Here is a 27,784-nt window from a genome sequence, read left to right on the forward strand (position 1 = left end):
TAGCTAGTTCTGAGTTTATACCATTAATTAAAACAAATTTTGTTCTATTACAAAGATAAGAGGAAAACCAGAGAAAAGGAAAAAAATACTCTAAATGCCATATTGTTGCAGTTTTTCTAGGAGGATTGTGTGCTCAACTGTATCAAACGCTTTTTTTATTTTAATAAACACTCCACACACAAAGTGTTTATTTTGTTAGCTTGTCTAATTTTCTCTTTTTTTTCTATTAATGAATGAGTTGTTGAGTGTTTGTTGCAAAAGTTTGTTGCGAGTTGTTGAGTGTTGTTAAAGAAAGTAAATAAAAAAGAAAATTTCGCTTAAAATATAGTTTTCATAATTAGTTTCTAGTCATAAGTATTTATAACATTTTGTCCTTAATTTAGGAGTCAACTTGAACCAACCAATAAAAGCTTGGATTTTCTTGATGACTTAAGTTTATCTGATTTTAATTATGTGTTATATCGTTGCGAGAATGAAGAAAAGATAAATGGTGTTGGAGGAACTTATGATATACCTGGTTATGGAAAACTAGTTTATGCAGGTTTACAAGGTAAATTTTCATACAGTTTATAATAGTGAAAGTACTTAGAAACGTTTATTCACGATGTTATTTTTCCTTTTTTACTTAGATTACATAGATAAATTGATTGTTATATAATGATTAATGCTATAAAAAAATTTTTATTTAATTAAGTTGAATAATTAATAATCAAGAATTATAAGGATGAATTTAGAAATAGCAATTACTGTTAAGAAAAATGAGTTTTAAAGTATTTGTTGGATAGAAAAAAGTTTTCATTTTTCAACCGCTGTATATTTTTAAAACTTCTTTTTTGTTAAAATTGTTTCTTAAAAGGTGTGCAGGTCAATTTTTTAATTCTTTAATAATATTTTGTAACACTTCTCTGTTAAGAAAGCACTTTATTGTTATTATGATAATTTTTTGTTACAATATTTTAATACTTTTCTGTTTTGATAATGCTGCTCTGCTGCAATGATATTATGAATCATAGTCTCAAAAAAAGTGAATTAGCATACCAAAGAAAAACCTATGCTTTGGTTGGGTACCAAGATCTATGTTCAACACCAAAAAAAGTATTTTTAGTAAGGTTCTATAAAAATTCAATATAATTATTTTTTTCTTTAACTTCACTTCCAACAAGGCTGCAAGCAACCACTATTAGATTTGGAAGTTACTTGAAGAGAAAAAATGAAGTTTATAAAGCAAGATTACGGTTAACAAACGACTTAAAAGATTGCAAATTATGTGAATCAGGAAAACAAGATGAAGTGAGCAAGTTTCAAAGAACTGATGTTTGAGGGAAAAAACTAGACAAATAAGAATTTTTGGAGAACTTAATAACAGTCACAGTAAAAAGATGAGACTTAATTAAATGAGGCGTAACACAAGAATTAATTTTTGTAAATGACACTAGAGATGCTTGCTCTTTAGAGCAGCACTCATTATAGTATTTATAGAAAAGAGAAAGAGAAACAACATTATGATGATATGACAATGGTTGAAGGTTGGTTGCAAGAGCAGGTCCAACTATGTTTACAATGCGTTTTTGCACCTTGTCTAAAAGAGGAAGGGCATCACTTAAAGATCGGCTTCAGATATGGCAACAGTATTCCATACAAGGACAGATTTGAGATAAATATAGAGATAGATAATAGAATCCAGAGTAAGAAAGTAGCAAGCACGATAAAGTGACGCAACCTTAGCAGATGCTATTTATGCAATCAACTTGAAAAAAAAGAGATAATCCTAGGAGATAAAGGGTAGATGACTCATTGAGTAAATTACCATTCATAAATATAAGAAGATCTAGACTGTTGCAATAACTTCAAGGAGATTGTTATGTAAATTAAAAAAGTATAGGGCCAAGAATTTAACTTTGAGGAACCCCTGAAGTTACAGGAAATGAGAAGAGTGCTGTCCATCAAGGACAACTTTTATACTAATATTGGTAAGGAAGGATTAAATAGTTTTAAAGATTTTACCTGATACTGATATAAAATCTTAGCTTTTGAGACACATACCACAGAACCCTCAACTTTAGGGATATAAAGTATTGGGGCTCATATCACATATGAAATTTTTGGATAACTTATATTTAAAAAAAACCTTTTACTTGTATGTTTTTATTTGTTAAATTATTTAAAAGATATATGTTTTAGGCCATTTTAAACAGCAGTCAACATTTTTGGGTAAAGACCTAAAGTGAAGCTTAAAAAGATTGTATAAAATATATACATGCAAATGTGTGTGTGTGTGTGTGTGTGTATATATATATATATATATATATATATATATATATATATATATATATATATATATATATATATATATATATATATATATATATATATATATATATGTATATGTATATGTATATGTATATGTATAAATAAATAAATGTTAAAACCTAGACTGTCGTATCATATGAGTTTAAATCCCGCTATCATCAACTTAGCAAATGATTAGTACTTTGATGAGCTTAAATTATGTTCAATAAATGATGCTATTTTGGAATAGACTTTATGTCTATTTGTGGCTGTTCCAATGCAATAAGAACATTGTATAGCAAAAAATAGCATGAAATTCAAATAAAATGAAAAATATATATATATACACACACATTTCCCCAAAGGAAGGTGTAGCTAAGTACTACGGTCTAAGATGCTACTGTAATGTAATAGCAACACTTTCTTTATGAGTAGGAAACACAAATGTTGATAAACAAGGTCACTGACCAATGAAAGAAGAAGTTTTAACTAGGGTTTTACCAGTGATGACATTTGATTTAAAAATGCTAAAAATTTTCAAATTTAGAATGATTTTTAGATTCCCCGCAAAACATTGAAAGTTCTAGTAATGGATTGCAAAAGTGTTATGCAATCCATTACTAAAAATTCAGTTTAGTGACATAATTCAGTTAGTTACTCTTATTCCAACACTTTTCAAACATTATAATCGTAATACTTTTGTTCCATTATAATTTTAAGATTGTGAAATTGCATTTAAAGAAGTCGTTAGTCTTAAGTTTTTCATTCTCTTGAAGCAACAATAGTTCTTAAAAACATGCTGTGTTAATAAGTTTAATTTATAAAGTTTTTAATAAACCTTGTCTTAAGTTTTTAATTCTCTTGAGGCAAATAAATAAATTTAGTATTTTAAAATTGTATTTTAGGAATCATTAAGTATTAAGTTTTTAATTCTCTTGAGGCAACAATAGTTTTTTAATAAGTTTAATTTATAAAGTTTTCAATGAACCCTACTCTATATCCTTTTAATGTTGCCACGTATATATCTAAACATACAGTTACTGACAGTATTTATATTACAAGCTTCAGTCTTGTATTAAACCATGGCAATGCCAATTATACCAAAGTAGGTTGGTAAACCTAGTAAAAGTTTGGGAAGTAATGTATCTATTGAAGCAGAAGAGACAGTGCTCAAATTAGGAAAAAATATTTATTAGATTGAATACATGTTTCAGCTATTGCTATAAACAAAAATATTGCCGCTAAAAAAAGCAGACATTCTTCTCATTTAAATCATTGGGTTGTTGGTTTTTCCTTAGAAAACTTTAGGAGGAAAAAGCTATTTATATATTATATTATTTTTATATATTACCATATATTTATATTTTTCCTTAGCAAACTTTAAAGTAGGAAAGTTCCATTGAATAGAGCTATATTGCAAAAATATCTTTTTGAAAGAAAAAATGATTCTAGAAAAATAACAAGGCTGATTGTAAATCATCTAGTCAGCGATATCATTAAAAACTTTTGGTTACCTACTCATATTCTAACGAAGTCTAACAGGAAGGACTGTGCTGATCAGATTGTCCATTTGGTAAAAGAGACAACACTGAAAAAAAATCCTGAAAGCAGAAGACAAGAAAAGTAAAGTAAAAAACTACATCTTTTACATTGAAACTGGACAGTCCATTTGATATATCACATACAAACACTTACACATTACTGTAACACTCTGATAACAACAAGTGGCTTATTGACTGGGAATTCCTAAAATGCCAGCAAAAGTTTCTTCAAGTGGGCTTAATAGCTGGAGTTGACAAAATACTTGCTGAAAAAGAGCAACAATGTTACATCAAACTGCAGTATCACAAAAGCATTCGATATGCCGGTTTTGATTATTATGCAAAGTGGATGTCGAAAGCCATTTACTATACAAAAATATTCCTACTATCTCATATTTTTGAACTTAATGATGAAGAAGCAAAAAAAGTTGAGAGGGTGAATGAGTACAATTTGCTTTTTTACGGAAAGTACTTTTTTCAATCTGCTATTACTGTGGCTGCTTTTATTTAATGAGGAAATTTAAATCAATCGACCTTGAAAATGCAGAAGAAACCATCAAGTCTTTTGAACGACACCTGAGTTACTTATCTGAAGAGCTGGTAGTCTTTTCTTTGTTCGATGGTTCTTTGAGTTATGCAGAAAAGACTATAATGGATCAGAAACTTATAAACTTACCAAGACCTAAAGTATTCACTTCTTATAAATCAAAGCCTCTTATTATTATTTGGTGTGATAAAGAATAACCTTTTTTATCATTTTTAATTGGCAAAAAGTCATAGTTGCATTTTCATCTGTTAAAATTAAACAGACCCCAAGAATGGCTAAATGTTCCACCAGAGTATTGGAACAAATTCGAGGACTTAAACACTGCAAAGAAGTTTATATGCAATCTTTTTTGTGTCAGCGGTATTGCAGAGCGGGGTATCAAGCTTATAGGAGACATCAAAGGCAAATGTTTTGATCCAGTAGAGAGAGAATAACTTGCTCAAGTTGTGGAAAAGCATTAAAAAAGCTTTAAAGGAACATATTACTCAAAGAAATAAGTTTTTAACAAGCAAAAAAATAACTTTTCAGTAATGTTATTAATTGTATAATTAATAATATTTTAATAAATCTTTTGTGGGATATGTACAAATAGTTGTAAATTAATAAATTTTTGTTTAATTATTTTTTAATGATCAATAATTAAGTTGTGTAAACCCCACTTAGTAACAATAACAATTAGTGGATAAAAATGTTGCACAACATTTCCACAATCAGTTATTCTAACTTCCAATGTTTTGGTGGGGGATCTAAAAATTTTCCTAAATTCAAAATTTTATGTATTTAGCGTTTTTAGAATGTTATCACTGGTAAAAACCCAGATGAAAATTTCAAAAAAAAAGTTTAAAATGGGCCACCCTAATGAGTGCTTTATAAAGGAATAATATAAACACCATACTTGTAGAAACATTTTAAATCTGTTTGGTGGTGTCTGGTGTATGGTTTTTGTTTATTCCTCCACTTCCAATAGCATCAATTTTGAGATTACTTGTACTAAAAAAAAAATGCTTTTCCTCTACACTTAAATTGCTTTTATTTAAGAAAAACTTTCCATTTAAAATTTTTATATTTTTTCCCTTTCATTTTTTTAATAGCTCAAAAAATGAAGAACTAAAACTAAAAAATTAAAGTGATTTACTTCTTAGTTCTTTTTTTTTTTAATTGAATATAAAGATGTAATTATGTAATTGGATATTAAGATATAATTGAGTTTATTTATTTCCTCCTAATGTATACATTTGTGGCATATACAACCAAACAACTTTTAAATTGTATTAGACAGAGTTTAGTACAGTTGGTACAGTTGCTCAGTTTCTGAAAACTAATTTGTTGTATTACTTTCAGGTATTTTTTCTCTCCTGAGAAAAGTAAGGCTTAATAATGACCTTGGTCATCCATTATGTAAGAATCTTCGTCAAGGCGATTGGTTGATGGAATATATTATCAGGAGGTTAAACAATAATGAAAAAACAAAAAGTCTGGGGGAATGGTTTGAAGGATTGTTACATTGTTTGAAGTGTCTACCGCGATATCTGGTTCCCTCATATTTTGAAGCAATAGTTTCTTTTGCATATGAAGCATGTTTGACTAGCATCTTTGAAAAGATGTCTGTGTATGTTTGTTTTTTTAAAAAAGATCTTTTGAATTTCATTATTTAACACAATAACTTTTTAGTTTTATTTTATAGTGTTCCTGAATTTTGATATTCAAGTATTCAGCAGTTGAGGTTTTCTTTTTTCTTAATTAGGTTTGTAAGAGGAGGATCTGTCATGGTTAAAAATCTTGCACTTGGATCAGTTCAAATGTGTGGCATAGAGAACCAGTCAATTTTACCACCAGTACCATTTTGTGATAATCTAAAAATAACAATGGCAGCTGGATTGCCCCATTTTTCTTCTGGTTTCATGCGTTGTTGGGGAAGAGATACGTTTGTTTCAATACGTGGCTTGCTTCTTATTACTGGAAGGTTTCAGCTTGCTAGGTATTTCAAGAGCTTATTTATTAAAAATTAATAAATTATTTTTTCAAATTATATATATATATATATATATATATATATATATATATATATATATATATATATATATATAAATATATATATATATATAAATATATATATATATATATAAATATATATATATATATATAAATATATATATATTTATATATATATATATATATATATATAAATATATATATATATATATATAAATATATATATATTTATATATATATATATATATATATATATATATATATATATATCAAATATTAAACAAAATTAAGTAAATGTATTTAAGTATAATAAATTTAGATAAAAAGTGTTTATTGTGTCAATATATAACAATAAAGTCAATAAAAATTAAATAGAGGAAGATAAAGTTAACTAATAATTTTTTATACAGGACTGCTATAACCATGTTAACCTAAACATTAACAATTACCTTTAAACATACCAAAAGAAAAAGAATTTTAGTCAAATTCAACCTTTGTTTTTCTATATAAATCTGAAATTAAAATGTGTTTAATAATATTGCCATTAAAGTTAAATTTAGTAGCTTAAATGATGAATTTTTAAATATTTCCCAAAAAAACCAAAAAAACGGACCCCTGCGTTTTTTTTCCAAAAAAACGATCAAAAAAACCAAAAAAACAAGAACCAAAAAAACGCGTCACATATATATATATATATATATATATATATATATATATATATCATCTTTAAATAAATTAAACATTGCTAACATGATTTATTTAGAAAGAAAAAAACAAAGCTTGTCTGATTGATTAACTAAAGTAAAAAATTAGGTGCATAACTTAATTACACAACAAACATTCAAATGTTATATTTTCATATATTTACATTAATATTCAGTCACAAATAAAAAAAAATTTTGTAAAATAATTTGTAGTCTGACAGCCAACATGTCAAACAACATGTCAATATAAACAAATATTTTTCCCAAACATTAGTGCTTTGGACTTTTTTTCACAAACATTAGTGATTTAGAATTTTTTTACACGAACATTAGTGATTTTCAAAAACATTGACTGAACCAATAATACTTAAGCTATTGATAAAGATAGAGCAACTCAAAAAATTAGAATTTAATTTAATTTTTTCATTATTCTCTTTTAGAAAAGAGTTAGATAACAGCATAAGATAACAACATAAGAGAGATAACAAAAAATTTATTGATGCAAATGATGAAAAAAAAGAGATTAATAAGGTAATAAATAATTTGATGCAAATAATGAAAGAAAAAAGATTGCTAGAGGAGATAACAAAAAATTTAATTATGCATCATTCCATCAGAAAATCCATTAATCCTGAAAATATTTAAAAATAGCATTATGATTGTTTAACAAAAATAAATGTTAAAAAAAAAAAACACCTGTCATACCTTTACAAACTTGTGTTAGACAAACTTATGTTCAAAAAAAAGTTCAACTTAAAGTTTTTGTAACTATTTGTATGAAATTAGTTTTGTATTAAATTATTCTTGCTTTATGTACACATATTTATGTGCATATATTAAATGCATTGTATACTAAATTTAGAATTTTATTACTGCAAGGTTAACTTTTGTTGTAGATAACATTGTTTATTTTTGAAATAGTAATTTTGGCTTAAATATTTATGAATATCTTTTGTCAGCAAATGCTTTTGTTAATGTTAGAACATTGATCCTTGCTTTTGGTGGTGCTTTAAGACATGGTTTAATACCTAATTTATTGTCTGGTGGGACACATGCAAGGTATAATGCTCGTGATGCCACATGGTTTTGGTTAAAAGCTGTTAAAGATTATGTACAAATGAGTGATGAAAGTGTTCAATTTCTCCATGCTCCTGTACAGAGGATGTATCCAACAGATGATTCAGAGCCTCAATGTTCACATGTAACATTTTTTTTAATTGTACATGATTTTCCTTGGGAACAGCATGTACAATTAGACAGCTACTTTTTCCTTGCTGTTAAATTATATGTTATTATTAAATTATATGGTACCTTTAGACAGCTACTATTTTCCATGTTGTTAAATTGATGTTATTTTGATTTTAGATGCAGCCATTGCAAGATGTGATCCATGAAATATTTCAGCGGCATTTTGAAGGAGTTTGTTTTACTGAACGTAATGCTGGAATAGAACTTGATGAGCATATGTCAGACGATGGTTTCATACTTGGTATTGGAGTTGATGAATCTACTGGTTTTGTATATGGAGGAAGCAAATACAATTGTGGAACTTGGATGGATAAAATGGGAAGTTCTAAATGTGCAGGAAATCACGGTGTTCCAGCTACTCCAAGGTAAAGTTATTATCAAATATTTATATATAGATGGCTTTCTGTTTTAGTTGCTTTGTTTTATTTATTTTTAATAATTATTGATAAATAAAGGTTTTACACAGTGCCAATAGGACAAAGTGTCTTAAGTCAAAAATAATCCTGAGATTAAATACTTAAATTACTGAGAGAGTTTTAAGTATTTAATCTCTCTAAGTCCTTAAAAAGTTCTCTCAAACTCTTAAAGTCTTACCTTTACCACTGACAGATTTTAGTTATTCGTTCATTGATTCATTCATTTATTCATTAGCAATAGTTAGCAATAAACAAATACTAAAACTATTTTAACATGAGCTGAATAAAAACTGGAACTACAATTATTTTCTGAAGAAAAGTGTCAATGGTAAAAGTCTGGTTTGTGTACCACAACCCCCTCCTTCCTCTAGAATTTTAATATGCAAAGTTTTTATAAACGTCATAAACTATGAAATTTTAAAATGTTATTTATAAATAAAAATATCATTTTAAACAAAAAAAAAGAATAATAATAAAGAAATAATACTGTTAATGAATGAATGAATAATGAATGAATGTATGGTGTTTTTTTTTGTTTTTTTTTTAATATGTACATGTGTATCCAAATATAAAAAAATAAACATTGGCTTTTATCTTAGATTCTTTATTTCTATTTCTAAGCAGAGAAAAAACTGTAGCATTATTTATAAATATGAAGTTATTTTAAAGAAAGTATGCGAAAAATATCACAAGTAAATTAAAGCAGTTATATATATATGTACTCGTAATATTTTGTAATAAGATCTGTGGAGCTTTGATATATTTTGTGCACTTAATTCCAGACACTTTCTTTTTTCGAAAAAGAGTTAGAAATTTTTTTTTGATAGTTTTATTTTTTAAGCCTTAAGATATAGGTCTTGGTTTTGAAATCTGTGGAGTTAGCCAAAAATGTTAAGCAATAAACTGCTGACCTTAAACTATTTTTGGTTGGCACCAGATTGGTTCAAAGTTTTTAATACAAAGTTTTCACTATAACAACATAGAATTGAGGTTAACAAAAAATTGCCGACCTCAGGCACTTTAAGGTCAAAAATTGGTCAGAATTGTAAAATGTTGAGCCTAATTCTGAGGGCTGTATTTGCAATGATTTATGATAATAATAGTCTCTAATAATATTCTGTGGATTTGGACTTGCTTTGAAAATTGTTTGCACAATGCAGTTTTAGTTTCCCTTTTGGGATTTTAGAGATGGAAGCGCTATTGAGATTGTAGCTTTATCTCACTTGGCTTTAAGTTGGTTGGTTGAAATGAATGAAAGGAATTTCTATGATTACAGTGTGGTACGAAAATCCAATCCCTTGGGTAAGTTTTTAAAAGAAAGTATTATTTTATTATATAGAAAATTTTTAAAAGACAACGTATAAGTGTTTCTTATTGAGTAAAATAGTTTTTTTTAATAAAGTACTTTATGATTTAGGTGAAACAGTTTGGAGCTACAAGGAATGGCGTGATAAAATTCAAAATAATTTTGAAGAGAAATTTTTTATACAAAAAGATTCTACCGAAAGCATGGTTCATAAAAGAGAAATTTATAAGGATACTGTTTTTTCATCGCTTGTTTATACTGATTTTCAACTTCGTCCAAATTTTCCTATTGCTATTTGTGCTGTAAATTATTTAATTTTTTTATTGGTATTTTAATCTGAAAATTAAAATAATAAAAATTATAAGATGTACAAAAAAAAAAGAGTTTAAAAACCAATATTACTGAGACACGAATCAATGTCTATTAATTATAAGATAAAAGTAAAAAAATATTTTTTGATTTTGATGAGATCTTGAGGGTCCTCTTTGGAATTTAAATTCTTGACAGGTCCTAATATTTTTGAATTTTTTTTTTTCTAAATCATATCAACCTTGGACTCAAAAAAAGCAGAAAAAAATGCTTGTTTCATAAATAATTATTTTATTAAAAAAAATTTTTAGTAAAAAAAATACTTGCAAATATATACCTTAAAACCCCCGTTTTGTTGAATACGGGGGTTTTTAATGAAAAAAACGACTCTACTTTTTTAATTTTAATTTTTTAATAAAAACAAATATTATTTTCAAAATCAGCATAATATTTTGCTTCTTTTAAGTATCAAGTTGATATAGTTTAGAAAAAAAAAATTTAAACAATATTAGGACCCATCAAAAATTTAGAATCCAAAGAGGAACCTCAAAAACTCATCTAAACTAAAAAAAAAAGAGTAAGGTTCTTTTTTCACCAAAAGATATTGATTTGCTGCTCAGGCAAATTAAATTTCAAAAATTTTCAAAATCGCTCCACCATGTACATGTTAGTTTAATGTTAAATTTTTAAGTTAAAATTTACCTAAAAATATATTGTTATATAGTTTTAATTTTAAGACAGGCATATTTTGAAATCAAAATTGTCCTAAAATATAATAGCATATAATTTTATTTTAAGACCAGTAAATTTTAAAATCAAAACTTATCTAAAAATATATTGGTATATAATTTAGGACAAATTAATTTTGAAATTTAACTTAATCACTAATACAAACTTTAAGCACTAATACAAGATTGTTTAAATTATTATTATTATTTTATTATATTTAAATTTATAAATTTAAATTTTATTTGTAGTGGGAAGGAATATAAAACTAAGTTATTTATATCTGTTATTTAATGTAGTCTTCCTCTTTATTCAAACTTGATCATGTTGATGTTGCCTTGAAAAAGGTTGAACAATATCTACTTGGTCCATTAGGTCTGGCTACACTTGACCCAGAGTAAGAATCAAGTTTTTATATATCAAGCTTTAGTGAATTTCAAAAATTAGCTTTAAATGTAAAATTGTTTTCATAGAGATTGGAACTCTAATGGGTGTTACAATAATGATATTTTTTCATAGAGATTGGAACTATAATGGGTGTTACAATAATGATTTTGATAGTAATGATTACAACACAGCTAAAGGGTTTAATTATCACCAAGGACCGGTAAGCGTGTTTGCAAAATTTTCAGTTTTAAAATAACATAAAATATGTATATATAAACATTATAAAAATATTTTAAATATATTTATAATGTTTGTGTGTGTGTATGTGTATATATATATATATATATATATATATATATATATATATATATATATATATATATATATATATATATATATATATATATATATATATATATATATATATATATATATATATATATATATACAGGCATGACAAATAGTTTTTTTTTTAATGTATTTTGATGTTCATATCTTCAATTATTGACAAACGTCTAATTTAACAGAAGAATGTCAAATAAGGGAGTTTTGTTTTCAAATAATTTTTATTCTAGTTAATAAGTTATTTGATATATCAAAGATGCTTATTGAATTTAATCAGTTTTTATATTTCAAAACAATTTTTCACGCATTTGCATTCTCAATTTAGTTCGTTGAATTTATCTACTTATAAAAAAAAAAGTATAAATGAAGGAATTAAATAAAAGGAACTAAAGAAATGTAAATTGCATAATCACATCTTGTTAATATTTATATATTTCTTTATATATTTATAGAAATGCATTCAAGATTTGCAAAAGCTTTTTGATTTATGGCCTTCCAAATGTCTAATATTAATTGCCGCATTAATCCAATTTTTGACATGTTTTTCAGGCAAAAAATCTTCAATTAACTGGCCATTAAGCTTTATACACATAATATCTTCCAAGGTGTCATCATTTAATGTAGTTTGCAAAACATTTTTTTGTAAGTTCACACAAGAAAAACTGAGTTCACAATTTGCTGTTGAAGCGCTGAAAGTTAGCATAATCTCTAGCAAAATATTTATACCTGCCAACTCAGGTTTCTTTTCCAGCGAGATGTCACTGTAAATGTTTAACATTGAATTTGTCCTTAATATAGAAACTTTCTCTCTGAATAAAGGCCATTGCAATACAATTTATAAGTTTCTCTGCATCTCATGTTTCTCATCATATTATATATGCTCATAAAAGTTGCAAACACTTTTTATTTCATTAAATCCACAATTTTTGTCTGTAGCGATGTAAATGATTATGGCCAGTTTTGACAATCAAAGATTGTTATTAAGAATTATAGAGGCTCTTGATTGAAATTGTGCCAGAATCATTTGTCTATATATTCTTTTGCTCCGTCAATGATTTTAATAAAATATTTTTTGTTATAGTAAGTAAAATAATCTTTAGGTTGCTGTTTAACAATTTTAATGTTGTCAATTCTCTTTATATTACGCTTTTTTAATACTGTTGAATCAATACCTTTGCAGATTAACTGATGTTCTTTTACTTCTAAATCTAGTAAACGTTCAATATTCGATCCTAGTTTAACTGATAAAGCATCTAGTTCTTTACAACTTTACGCAAAATCTCACAAATTAAAATTTCTTCTTTTTGAATCTCTCATGATAATATTGTTAGTGATATCTTGAATAAAATCTTTTTGAACAAAAATCCTTTAGCTTTTTTTGCAGTTTCGTCTGTCTCATTTCCCTTGCTTTCTAAATTATAAATAATAACTTTATAGTCAGTTTCGAGCAATTTTAATGCCCTTTCTTAGCTAGCTAACCAATGAATATTCCTCAATCTCCCAACAATTAGTAAAAATAAAATAAACTATTGATATTGTCACCAAACATCGTTAAATAAATATCAAACTGTATTGGGTCTAACACAAAAAGTCCTCATCTATGCACCACGCAATGGGTATATACTATTCTGAGGTTTCGTATTTTAGTTTAAACACCAGCTTTATTGCCAGACATTACAGATGCACCATCAAAGTTAACATTTTCAGTTTTTGCATAGATATTGTTTAAATATATATATCTTGATCCATTTTTTCTATTGTTAAATTTTTTTAAACAAATTCTATTGCATTTAATATACCATTGGCATCAACTAAAATTTTTTTAATGGAAGATCCTCTTAACAAAATATGATATCTGAAAAAGTCTGTTCAAATTTTCTTGGTGATTATCCGTGGTTTTTTAGGCTTATGTCAATACAGTTTCTCAAGACTTGGAGCTATATTGTAAAGATTCTCTCGATATTTAAAAATACAAACTTTATGCTATCATCTTTATTGTGGCGTAACAAGTATGTTCTTTTCCAAAATTTACATCCCATTGTTACTGAATTGGTTGCATTGCTAATATTTGGATACTTTTGGCAAACCCAACAAGAGAAATACTCATTTGATTTGTCAATATGAATCCAGCGTTGCTCGTGTTTTTTATTGCAATTCATTTAGAGTGTCCCAAAACATAAATTCAATACCTTTTGTTCATATATCTAATTTTCCCAACATCATTGCACTTTTTTTTTATGCATGCTTAGTCTCTCTCTCTCTCTTCAAAATCTCTTTTGGGTTTAATGATATGCTCCACTGTACCATCTTTCTTTAACATTGAAAAGATGCTTAGTTGTTTTGACATTTTTAAAATCTTTCAAAATAATAATAGCATATTGAGTATTTAATAATAAGTTAATAAAAATATCATATTATTGGTGTTGTTAAACGCACACAAAAAAATTAAAACTATAATAAACATAATAATTTTATATATTTAATTAGATTATGTATTTTTTAGCAAAACTTTTAAAACTTTTAAAACCATTTTTAATATGCAAACATTACTTTACTTCACCCTTTAACTATCACCATATAAATTGTGCTGACTATTTCTGGCGCTTGAAAATAAAAATAATACCATGCCGCAATATTCTGGCAGTGTTACATAGACTTTCTTATAATGTTAGTTTTATTATTTGTTATTGCCTGTTGCTCTAATTGGTATTTCTATTAAAATATTTACGGATGTTTTTTAAAGAAATGTCTGCCAGATATTTCTTTAAAATTTCTAGGTCAACCTGGGTTTAATGTTGAGATTACTGACTCTAGACCAATAAATTATTTGTTACTGATAAATGATGATATCATTTGATTGTTCAAACTTTTTGCTCAGCAATATATTGAAACCCGCAGAAATATACCAAGACACTCCTATGTTTGTTTTTGGAATCCAACAACTCTTTCTGAAATAAAAAAGTTTCTATGTTTAATCTTAATTTTGGGTTTAGTTCATAAACCTGCTACACATTTGTATTGGTCAGCTGATAAAATACTTCAAACACCTGTTTAATAAAGTTATGTCTCATAGTCGCTTTAATTCGGTAGTGGTGTAGTGGTAAAGCGCTCGCTTCATAGGCGAGAGGTTCCGAGTTCGATCCCCACCACGTCCCTGGTAGTACCGCGCTCAACTTGTTTCTCCGCGCAGCGGCCTTGTTCCCTAAGGTTCGTGTTTCGGAGTTATAGAGTTGAGAGAGGGTTATAACCACTAATAAGTAGCCTTCCTCATCTGTAGTGGCCTTCTCGGCCTTGAGGAGGTGAATAACAAAAAAAAAAAAAAAAAAAAAAAAAATTCACTATTGAAATTTTTTCATATAAATGAAAACAAACTGAAATTTATCAAACCCTAATGATCCAAATCAAGATAGATTATACAAGTTACGACCAGTTATAAAGGATTTTTTCAAAAATTTCAAAGTGTTTATGCCCCAAATTAATGTATTGCAGTAGAAGAGTATTTGTTACTATGGAAAGATAGACTACTCTTTAAACAATATCTTCTTCTTAAAAGAGCCAGATTTGGAATAAAACTATTTTGCTTATGTGAAGATTCTGGATACATGTATCGCTTCAGAATTTATACCGGAAAACAAAGTCCAAATGATGCTATTGATATTCAACTACCAGAAGAATGTTAAAGCTTTAATAATACTGAAAAAATTGTTGTATACATGATGTTGCCACTTCTGAATAAAGGTTATACTATTTAGATGGATAATCGGTATTCTTCATGTAAGCTTTTCCACTTTCTTCACCACCATGGAACAACAGCATGTGGAACAACTTGATCAAATCGATTTCCACTAGTTTACCAAAATCGATTTCCACTAATAAACCAAATGTTCTGACTAAAGAAACTGCTGTATTTCACTTTAGCCCACTTCTATGTTTAAAGTACAAAGATAAAAAAGATATTTATATTTTTTTTTTTTTTTTTTTTTTTTTTTTTGTTATTTCACCTCCCCAAGGCCCAGAAGGCCACTACAGATGAGGAGGCTACTTAATTGTGGTTATAACCCTCTCTCAACTCTATAACTCCGAAACACGAACCTTGACGAACAAGGCCGCTGCGCGGAGAAACAAGTTGAGCGCGGTACTACCAGGGACGTGGTGGGGATATATATGCTTAGTAGTCAACATGATGACCTCCTCTCTCAGTGAACACAAAACCAAGATGTATTGTAGAATACAACTATAATATGGGTTCAATTGACAAACACGATCAAATGTTAAAACCTTATTTAATTGCCAAAAAAAGTATGAAATGGTATAAAGAGTTAACATTTCATTTGCTGCATATTGCCTTGTTAAATAGTTACATCTTATACAAGAAAAATTATCCCAACACTAAACTCTTAAAGTTTCAACATGATTTTGCTGTATCTTTGGTATTTGATGATATCAATTCAGTTGATTTTATAAAAGAAAGAGAAATTGGGGATGCTCCATCAAGACTTAAAGAGAGACATTTTCCTGACACATTAGTTACTACTACAACTTGGAAAAAGCCACAGGCAAGATGTCGTGTATGTTCTAAGTAAGGTGTTCGAAGGGATGTCAAGACCATTTGCCCTTTATGTCCAGGTTTTTGTGCATCACCATGCTTTTGTACATCACCATGCTTTAAATCATACCATGCTGAAATAGAGTATGGAGATTAACTAGGAAATAACTAACTTTTCATACTAATAACAAACAAATAAAATTTTAAAGCAGTGTTCTTGTATTATTTAAAACTTTTAACTATAAAAATTATGTTCTATTTTTAAACTGTAAAAATTTATGAAACAAAATATTTTAAGTTAGTTGTTATTATTTAGTTGAACTAATTAAGTTCAAATAATGATGTAACTATTTAACAAACTGATGTTGTTATTTTAATAAAAAATACTAAATGTTTTTTCTTATTTTATTATATTTGCGACTGCAACCTTTTTTTACATAAAATTAAAACAGTCATGTTATTTTGCTAAAAAAAGAAGATTTAAATACATTATATTTATTAACTATGTAAACTGAACTGTCTATTTTTAAATATTTTTTGCATTAAAATTCCAGTTATTGATAATAGTTATTAAAGTAAGAATTTAGGTTTGCAGCAATGCAGCTTTCGTAAACAAAGCATTTTACGGATTTTCTGAAAAATTATAGTAGATTTAACCGGAAAATTTTAATGGTATAAATAATTTTTTATTTTTGGCCGCTTTCGTAGTAAAAGGGTTAAGGAAAATAAGAAGAAAAAAAAACACGCTATTGAAGAGTGCTAAAGCATGGTTTTTTTTTAACTAATTGCAAATGCAGTCATTTTAACTATAGTTTTGCATGCTGTTGTAAACGCATGCAAAAACCATGCTAAAATGTAATTACTTTCTTTGTTCTAACTTGGACGTTTGAATAGATGGATGTTTATTAGATCAAAGACGCTGCCAGTTACTAAAATTCTATGCGGGTTGGAATTTTTTGCGTCATTTTTTGAAATAACTTTACAAAATAAACCAATATTTAGTCGACATTTTTGCTTTGCAAACTTCTTTTAGTAAACATTTTATTACCCGTAAAACACTAACTTTTGGGAAATATTAATGCATTTTATGTAATTAAGAATGTCTCGCGTGATAGTAAATATTTAAATTGATTTGAAAGCTTTGTTTAATAATAACTTATTTGTAAAAAAAATTTGATGTCAAAATAATATTTTTGTAAAAATGCAATATGAAGTACACTAAAATGAATATTGTAAAGTAAAAAGAATTTCCTACATGTTGTAGATCATATAGATCATTTATAAATTGAACTAGATATTGTTGGCAACTATTATTCCCTACATTTAGATTTCGCTTATCTTTTAAAAATTTAAGCTTCTCTTTTTTGACAATAATCCAATCGTTTTTTGTCTCACAACTTTGTTTTGATATTTTTTCGGTATTTGAATTTTTTTTTACAAGTAGAATTCTAGAATAATCATGACTTAAAAACTTTTTGTTATATAGTTATAAATTATAAAGTTTTGTTATATAGTTTTGTTATATAGAGGAGTTACAAGGGTGATCGAATATATAGAATATTTTTAACAAAATAGTAAAATATATTAACCCCAATACTTTACATAATAAAGTTTTTTTATTTAATTAGATAAATGAGACAGTTATCATTTCATAGTCATAAAATACATAGTCTAGCCAGTTGAAGAACAGTTTTGTTTATCTTATTGTTAGTGTTTTTTTAGAACCCAGTCTACTAACTAGTGCACACTGTTTGTAAACAAAGAGTTTAAGAATAATATTTACAAAAAAGTTGTTGATTTATCCTTGGTATTCGCAAATACCTGGTGCTAATTGTTCCATTTTCGGTTGTGGTACTTCTCGAAGAAATAAAGGTGTTTCACTTTTTAAGATACCATCCACCGATGATGATTTCAACAAAGAATGGAGAAAAAAATTTATACACATTATAACTAAAGATAGAGTGATTGACGAAAGCCTAAAGACCCAAATAAAATAAAAAAAGTTTTTATTTGCAAAAAGCATTACGAGGCTAACGTCAATCCAACTAAAACTACTCCTGGTGAAAGTACTCCTAAAAAGCCTGGTTCACTACCTACATTAAATCTTCCAGTTAAAAACTTTTCATTGCAATGCCCTTGTTCATGTTTGCTTATTCCCAAGCAGGAGGATCAGCTTTTTATATATCCCTAAAGAGATCAGCTTTTCCTTCTATATCATATGAAGCAATTAATAGTAAGTCATATAAGCCTTTTAAGGAATTGGTTAAACGTAATAGCTTTCAAAAACTTGACTGGGATATAAATGCTATCAAAACTTTTTTTAAATTGAGTAAGATGGATGATGTTCACACTGTTCCGAAGTAAGAAATTTACATTGATGATAGCCTATCATTTACTATTTGTATATTTTTATGACTTCTACCAGATAATCATGAAATATACTTGCATTTAAAAAGATCGATGTTCAATACAACTATTTCTAACCTTATTTTAATTTTGTTATCATATATGGTATGCCCTGGTATTACAAATAAATCAGTTGGTTCTTATGGATATCTTATTCATGTTATACCTAAAATGTTTGAATTATTTAATAGTTATTCTTTAGCTTTAAATCAAACAAAACATATCTGATCTCTTTCATGCAAAGTTATTATTACTAAGGATGAAATTTGTAAGGCATGTCAATGTCTTCAGTCTCAAGAAAAAATATATTTTCAAAAAAATAGTGATAAATTACTTATTCCAGCTAAACTTAGAGCTCCAATTTCTAAAACTGTACCAGAATGTGTAAAATTAACCCTACAAAATTATCGTTTAGAAAATAAATTGCTAAAAGAGAACATAAAAGAAATGCAAAAGGAATTAAGTAAATCCTCTCATCTTGTCAGTAATAACCTACACAAAGACTTGGTTTCAATCATATCAAAAACTTAAAGGACAGTCACTTCATTTATGAAGCTATTTTGGGATGAGCAGCAAATACTTGAATATGCAACACATATCTTTGTTTTTCTTGTGAGAGGTATTGTAAACCCTTTTAAATATAGTTTTGCAAACTTTGCTACAACAAACATCCAAGCTATTCAATTATTCCCCTTATTTTGGAAGGCTGTCAGTATTTTAGAGCTTTCATGCAATCTTAAAGTAATTGCTACAACGGTGGTGCCTCATGCAATCACAAATTTTTTAGCATGCATTTTTATATGATAGAAGAACAAGATATTAACACAAACGTTAAGTGTATCTATTGCATTAAAAATAAATTTGCTGATCCTCCACATTTGATAAAGACTGCTCGAAATTGCCTTTTTCATTCTGCATCAGGTAAAGGAAGATATATGTGGAATACTGATAATCACATTTTGTGAAACCACATATCTGAATTATTTTATGAAGATCTAAACTGTGGCCTTCACACTTGCCCAAGTCTCTCCTTAGAACACATTAGGTTAAGCCCATTTTCCAAAATGAATGTAAGATTAGCAGTTCAAGTACTTAGTTCATCTGTTAGCACTGTTTTTCCAAGCCATTTTATTTGATGAATGATGAAAGGCTATTATGGTTGACTAAAGTCTTTTTAAAATATTTTGAAGATTGGAAATTGTCTATAGATCAAAGACCTGGAAATTTTACTAAGGCTGATTGGGGAAATATGTTTTTATCTTGGCAAACATATGAAGGGATCAATATTACTGTTTACTCAGTTATTGATTTAATTAAATACCTTTTAAATATGGGTGTCCAATATGTTTTAACTGAATGGCTATGTCAAGATTCATTAGAAAATTATTTTGGCCAACAACGAGCCATTGGAAGAAGAATGGATAACCCATCTTTACATGATGTTGGGTATAATAACAATACAATAAGAAACCAATGTACTTTCAAACCAATTATAGGAACTAATAGTCTTGATAGTAATCCTGAACCAAAGACCTTTACCAAAGCGAAATTACCACGCCGAAATTGGAACAAAAAATAAATTCATCAAAAGAAGGAAATTAAAAACGGCTATTTTCATACCCACAAACCTTGTAAAAGCATTATTTGTATAAAATAATTGTGTGTGTGTGTGTGTGTATATATATATATATATATATATATATATATATATATATATATATATATATATATATATATATATATATACACACATACATTTGTCCGTAGTATTTGCAAGAAGGGTTCCCAAGTCTTGAATACTATTTTTTAGTATTCGAGACTTAGGAAACCTTCTTGAAAATAGTGAGATAAAAAGATTAAGGTACATTGTTAACCTTTAAAATTATCTAGGAGGCTGAAAAGTGACTCTTAAATGAAGTTGTGTTACAAAGAATAAAGAGGCTAAAATAAAATTCTTAACATTATTTATTTCAAAATTATTTTAATAAAATAATTTTAACAAAATAGTGAAAATAAATAACTAAATAAAAAAATAAACTAAACTAGTTTTAATTATAAAACATTTAATACTTAATATAAAAACTTACTTTCATTTGGTTTCACTTTATTAATCATTCTATCTCTCCATCATGTTGCAATATAGTTCCTATGCAAGAATATGTTTTTAATGACATTTGTCGCTATGAAAATGACCTTTTCTAATGTCTATTTTTTATCTAAACTATTCAGTGGAGTTCAAAGTTCCTTTCTTGATTTCTTTTTTAATGAATTTGTTCTTTTGTTCTTAGACTTGATTTTATGCAAGTTTACAAGGTCCTTTGAATAGGAAAATGAGCAAACACGAATATAAAGAGTTAAAAGATGGTCTAGAAGATTGAGAGACATTTCTTTAGATACTTTGGTAGAAGAAACATCGCAAATTTTTGAGAAGTGAAATAAAACCCCAACATCTTGAAGTAACTCTGCAGTCATCTTGCTGCAGTCAATATTTTTACTTAAAATTTTGTTGATTTTCTGAATGCTATTTCTGCTATTTTAAATAGTGACAAAGTATCAGAAGATATAGATCAAAGAGCACCTCGATTTTTTAAACTAGTAAATTTTTTATTAGTATCATGATTATACTCATTAAAATAATTAGAATCATTTTCTACAATTTTTCCAGCCAACAGAATTGAGAGTGTTTCTTGACAAAATCTGGTTTGCCAACTTTTCGAATAACGTATCCTTCGATAAAAAGTACTAAATACATACTCACCCAAATATTCAATTGAATTTTTTTCTTTATCTGTAAACTTAATTTCAACTGAGGTGGCATTTTAAGACTTAGTCAAGTGAGCCAAAATGTGATTTGCAAGGTCATATCCTACAAGAGTTGAGGTTTTATCTGTGAGATTTTTCATAAAATCTTTCTGACCAGCAACTTTGTAAAATTGTGGATAAAAAACTTCCGCATTACCATTAAAATTTTCAATAAGTTCATTTATTAGATCAAATGAATGCTTTGCATCATCTTCAGAGAAACTGTACTTTGAAAGCTCATATCTGATATATGGAAGGTAGCGGAGATCGTTTTGCACAAATTTAATGCTTTTTAAAATGAAAGTTATGAACTCGTCTGCAGTTCACGCACGCCTAATATCAGTTGTTGTATTTGTTTGCAGTGTTAAAGAGTCAATCTTAGAGTGATGTGTTGTTATGTGGCGTTTAAGTCCTTTCTCTGATTTCCATTTTTTCACACACTGCTGGCAGTTAAAGTTGTTTGAAACGCTTCCATTCTCAGTTTCTGTAAGAAGAGCATCGACATCATTAAGAAACTTACTATTTTCAAAACAAACGTCTAATTCTAGATCTAATATAAGAGAATCAATGGACTGTACCTCTCCAAAGTTTGCCATTATTTAGATTTTTGTGCACTTATTGGTAGTCTGGGCACGATAAATAAACTATTTTCAACATTAATTCAAATTTTCAATTTTTATTGTAAAAAAAAACAAAAGAATCTTGTGAAAACTGCCCAACTGGCCACACTATGTGTTATTATGACTATGATAATATCGATGTATAATCGTATTTCCACGTGACGCAAATGTTTCCTATTGTTTGGCTATTGTTATTTTTAACAATTGCTAGCGCGCATATCTTGGCTTTTAAACTATAAGTTAAACGTCCATCTATACGTCCAAATTATAAGTTAAACGTCCTTGTTTCTAATGAAGAAAGTAGTTTTAGCGTGGTTTCTTTTAAAGTTGTTGAAAATGGGTTTAGACCTTTAGTAGCTAAATGTTTTTTATTTGTAAATATGTGCTTTTTAAACAAAAAACTATTAATCGCTTAATTATTTGGAAAGAAAATTGCTGAAGTAAGGCTTTTGTTTTGAAAAATTTTAAACAAACGCCAACGTTTGCATAAGTAAAAGTCTTTTTTTTAACACGTTCGTTGATTTGTCGCGCTCTAATATACCTATAATAAAGGTCTTAAAACTTACTGTTTTTGTATAAAAAACCGCACCTAACTACTGTATGACATCTAATTTGACAAAATTATAAAAATAAGCATTAATTTAATTGAGGAAACTGAATTAATGTATTGTTTTTTTAAAAAACCACAAAAACGTAAATTAAAAGACTAAAATGTTTCTAAAAACATTCTGAATGTTTTAATTTTTATTCTTTTATACTGTAAAACATGCGCGGAGTGTGATCTGAATATACCAGACTGGAGTTGTGTGAATGTTGATCCTATCTTGAGATAACTGTCGACAAATGGTTGTTGCTTTCTCGGTTGATAACTTTGAGAATGTTACTAATTTGGTTGCAGTTTCGGATTTGCTGTAGTTCTTGTTTGTACTTGTGGACTGTTCTTCTAAATCTTCAGACACTTGATATTCTTTTAATTGAGTCTCAGACTCGGATTTAGAAGTTGATGTTGTTGCTATTACTGTTGTTGAAGTAGGCTTTAAGGACATTTTTTTTTTTTTTTGAATAGATGGATGGTTTTTGAACTAACAGCCTTCCCAGTTGTATACCCGACCTGTTCTTTACTTTTAATCTGAAGAAGATACAATCTTTTGTCCTCACTGCAGAGCCATTCACCATCTTTTTTTATGATATCAAAAACTTCATCCAATGTATCATATTTTCTTTGTTTTACACATCTATCATACGTTTTCAGCACATGATCCAGTTTTGCGTGAAGGACTTAAATTTGTAAATGTTACTTCTTTCTGAATTTGCTTTGTGTTCTTATCTCCCTTTGTTGCGTTCTTCCAGGAACAGATAGCGACCAACAATTTGGATTTTAACTGGTATCCTGCTGTCATCTTGCAGTGGTTGTTTTTCTAGTAGAACAGTTCTTCTTTTTCTATGTGACTCATAAAATCCTACGAGATTCTTTATCCAGATCGTCTTTTTTCTTTCAGTGGTAGAAGCACTTTTCTTATAGGACATTATGGTTAGGGCATCCAATACCGGACCAAAAATGGAATACCGGTTTTTCGGTATTAGGTTAAGTGAAAACCGAAATACCGGTATTAATACCGGTATTTACAATTACTCAAAAAAAAATTAAGTAAAACCCAAAGCAACAGTTAAACGGTTCGAAAACTTTATTTTTTAAGTTAAAATAATATATATAATTAATTAATTTGAAACAAAAAACATAAAAAAGTTATTTATTATTAAAATAGGCCCGCAACAAACATAAATTATTTAAAGTTTCGTCATTTAAAGATGATCGAATTTTCGTACATAGCATTCCCGATGAAGAGAAAGCCCATTCAGCTTCTACGCTCGTTGGGGGAATAGTTAAAAGATAATCGTATAAAATATAATAAAATATAGACCAACATCAAGTTGGTACCACGTGTACCGTATTCCTCAAATATAGAAAGTTCTTTTCGTACCATTTTAGTCAAATCGTTAATATTTCGCTTTGTTTTTGGTACTGTTTTCATTTTCATCTCATTATTTATGACGATGTCTAGCTGCTCCTTTAATGTCAAGCTCAAAGGTTCGTCTTCGCACATTATGGTATCTCCGTCATCACCTGTTTCTGTAGGGAATGCTGTAGTTTCAGTTTGTACGGATGAGAGCCGCTGGATAAGATGCACAATTAAATTTACCAAAGCAGTTTTAGTTAGCCGATCAAATATGATATCTGAACCAAAATTATTTTGGGCTTGATCTCCTTTATGAAGATATTGTTTGAGATAAGATAAATTTGTGCGTCTTTCTTTTATTCTTTTAATTAAGGAGGTCTTCATATTGTTACTTAATGGTCCCACGCCTAAATTTTGCAGCATAAATGCCAGGGTAGCATCAGCTGATAGTAGATTAGCGTCTCTCCGACATAAAGCCTCTACAGCCAATTTCACTGGTAACAACATAGAAACTGTTGATAATATCAATTCTAATTCAGATTCCGTAAAATTAATACTCGAGTTTAAGTCAATCAGGGCTTTTTGAATAAAATTTTTTAGTTTATAAAAACGCTCTAGCATGAAAAGTAAGCTGTTCCAGATTCAAAATAATCATCTGTCGATTCCACAACTGTTATTTTATACAAGACGTCAACCACAGCCAAATGGATTCCATGGGTTAGACAAAGTCGTTGGTCGATGGACATTAATCGGCCTACTTTCTTCATAACCGAAGCACCATCTATGGTAATACATACAATATCGCGATCAATTTTTAAGTTGTGTTATTTCAGTATGTTTTCAATTAACTTAACACACATTTCTGCTGGGAAATGTCCATTAACTCTTGCTAAACCCAAATTCCAAAATCTATTTCGAGAATGAACATTAATGTTCAAATAACTTCTATTTTTTACCGAAGTCCACTCGTCAAACGTAAGACTAAATCGATTTCCTTGACGTTGAAGTTCAGATAATTCTTCTATTATTGAATTTCGAATTTTAGTAGCATATTTCATAACTATTTGGCGAATGGATTCAGATGATTTTGGCACATCAAAACCTCGAGCTACCAGCGATTTTCTTAGCTCATTAGATGTTATAAAACTCTGAATGGCAAGCCATCGGTGGCCGTCATTTTAGCTAAAACATTTGGCAGTGTATCTTCGGCTTCGTTTTTCGTGTAAAAAGTTGTAATTTTATTTCTGGGCCTAACGAGTTGCAAATCAGGCGTAGTCGAAACACCAGCAGTAGATGGCGAAGTTGAAACTTCAACTTGATAACGTTTCAATAAATTTATTTGGTGAGAAGTCCTTAAATGTGTATGGAGTCCACTAGTTGAGCCACCACAGGTCTTCATTTCTCTAGCACATTTTTTACATTTTGCTGCAGCTCTAGACTTTTCGCGCAAAAAGTAATTCCACAGTTTTTATCCTGAAGTCCTTTTTTAAAATCTTCAAATACTTTTGGTTTATCAGCCATGGCAGCACGTTTTTGAATACTATAATTTGCAAAATATGAAAAATAATATTGAAATACAAAATAAATAAATATTAAAAATTTATAAAAATGAAGATAAAGATATAAACTTATATGAATTTAATATAATTATATGAATTACATATTGAATTATATGAACTTTTCATTATATTATATTTTATTTCGTTAAATGTGTTATACTTAAACTGACTGCGAATCATAAACAAAAATAATATAAACTACACATATATATACACATCATTTCGCAATCGCAACCAGTGATTACGAAATATCAAATATCAGACAAGATTTAAAACATGAAAAAAAATATAACATCTCTATAATATATAAATAAAAAAACATAACTAAATCTGTAATAGAGATCTAGTTATGTCTTTATATTATATAGAGATGTTTTTAGGTTTTTTTATCTTGCCTATGAATACGTTTGTGTTAAATATTTATTCTTTTTAAATCTATTCTTTGTCTTTATTTGATGTTGTTATATTTGCAAATATATATAAAACAAATCAAATGAAGCACAACACAACAAAGTTACAAAAAACAAAGTGAAAATTTTTTTTGTTATCCATTTTTATAATCAAAGTTTTTTTCTGTGATATTTTCATGCTTATAACTCTCTTAAAATGTCTGTGTCAAAACACGCACGAAGTCTAATGGAACAGTTTCTGTGCGATGAAAAAAATAATTGAAATACCGGTATATACCGGTATTGAGAACTCGGTATCGGTAATAGAAAGATGGCCGGTAAACCGGGATACCGGTTTTCGGTATACCGGTATTGAATGCCCTAATTATGATTGAATATAATACTTGAATAGATTTTTGAAAGGCAATAATAATAAAGATAAGTGCTATTGTACCTCTATATTATTTGACTGCCATCTGGCACATACAGTTTCACATATAATTATTGCGTTGTTCAATCGGGCAGCTTATATAGTCTAAATCTTGCTAATTTCCATAAACTTCAAGAAGACTAGAAAGTTATATATATAATTTAGAAAGTTGTATATATAATTTAGAAAGTTGTATATATAATTTAGAAAGTTATATATATATATATATATATATATATATATATATATATATATATATATATATATATATATATGTATATATATATTTAATAATTTTTTTTTTTAAGGAATGGGTATGGGTCCTTGGTCCTTTTCTAAGAGCGAAGTGGATATTTGCTAAAAAATCAATGAAACCATTGGAAGATGTTAGACAAAGAATATACGAGATTTTATCAAACCATAAACGTGAATTATTACACTCAGATTGGGCTGGGCTACCTGAGTTAACTAATAAAAATGGTGAATTATGCCATCATAGCTGCCCTACCCAAGCCTGGTCAATGGCATCTATATTAGAAGTTTTGTACGATATTGACCAACAATGATTTATGATATTTTTTGATTTAGGCGATGTTTTCAATCTTTTTATATTCTTCATTAATTTTGATTATTTTCAATTAAGTATTTTCTTATTTACAAAACTATTATAAATGTTTATATATTACTATTATTATTGTTATTATTATTATTATTATTATTATTAATACTATTATTCTTAATATTATAACATTATTGTTGTTATTTTTATCATTATTGTTGATAAAAATTATTATGTCACATATATTTATGATATTATTATAATTAGATATATAAGTATATTTTATATTATTACTAATATATATTCTTTAAAAAAATTACTCTATACAATACTATAGTTAGATACTATATACTAATATTAAAAATAAATAAAAACTATATACATTATTATAATTAGATATATGAGTATATTTTATATAATTACTAATAGATATTCTTAAAAAAAGTTGCTATATACAAAAAGTACATTTTTATATATATTTATATGATTTTTTCTAAATTTTTATTTTAAAAAATGAATGTTTTTTCTATGAATATTTTCTTAACTACAAGATTTCTTATTATTTTTAAGCTTCAATTTTATACAACCTGATTAAAAAATATGACCTTAAAATTCATGCTTTTGATTCAATTTTTTGGGGAAATTAAAACTTTTAGAATTTAAATAAAAACCAAATTTAGATATAAACCAATAAAATTAAACTAA

At 27.7% G+C, this 27,784-nt stretch overlaps 1 protein-coding gene across 2 annotated transcripts in view; it reads left to right on the top strand.

Annotated features, from left to right (window-relative positions):
* LOC100212805 (glycogen debranching enzyme) overlaps positions 1–27,103 on the top strand; it is a 73,831-nt gene extending 46,728 nt beyond the window's left edge. The window contains exons 15-24 of one of the 2 annotated variants that reach the window (XM_065807817.1): positions 384–550; positions 5,719–5,986; positions 6,122–6,355; positions 8,055–8,274; positions 8,439–8,686; positions 9,924–10,039; positions 10,155–10,345; positions 11,378–11,475; positions 11,598–11,685; positions 26,829–27,103. In XM_065807817.1, the coding sequence (XP_065663889.1) occupies positions 384–550; positions 5,719–5,986; positions 6,122–6,355; positions 8,055–8,274; positions 8,439–8,686; positions 9,924–10,039; positions 10,155–10,345; positions 11,378–11,475; positions 11,598–11,685; positions 26,829–27,086 (1,888 nt within the window). In that variant the 3' untranslated portion in view covers positions 27,087–27,103. Of the gene's footprint in view, positions 1–383; positions 551–5,718; positions 5,987–6,121; positions 6,356–8,054; positions 8,275–8,438; positions 8,687–9,923; positions 10,040–10,154; positions 10,346–11,377; positions 11,476–11,551; positions 11,686–26,828 lie in introns of those variants that run through there. The other variant, XM_065807818.1, reaches the window with a different exon arrangement.
* Positions 27,104–27,784: the final 681 nt, after the last annotated feature.

This window comes from Hydra vulgaris, chromosome 10, assembly GCF_038396675.1.
Source record: "Hydra vulgaris chromosome 10, alternate assembly HydraT2T_AEP".
Taxonomy (NCBI): Eukaryota; Metazoa; Cnidaria; class Hydrozoa; order Anthoathecata; family Hydridae; genus Hydra; species Hydra vulgaris.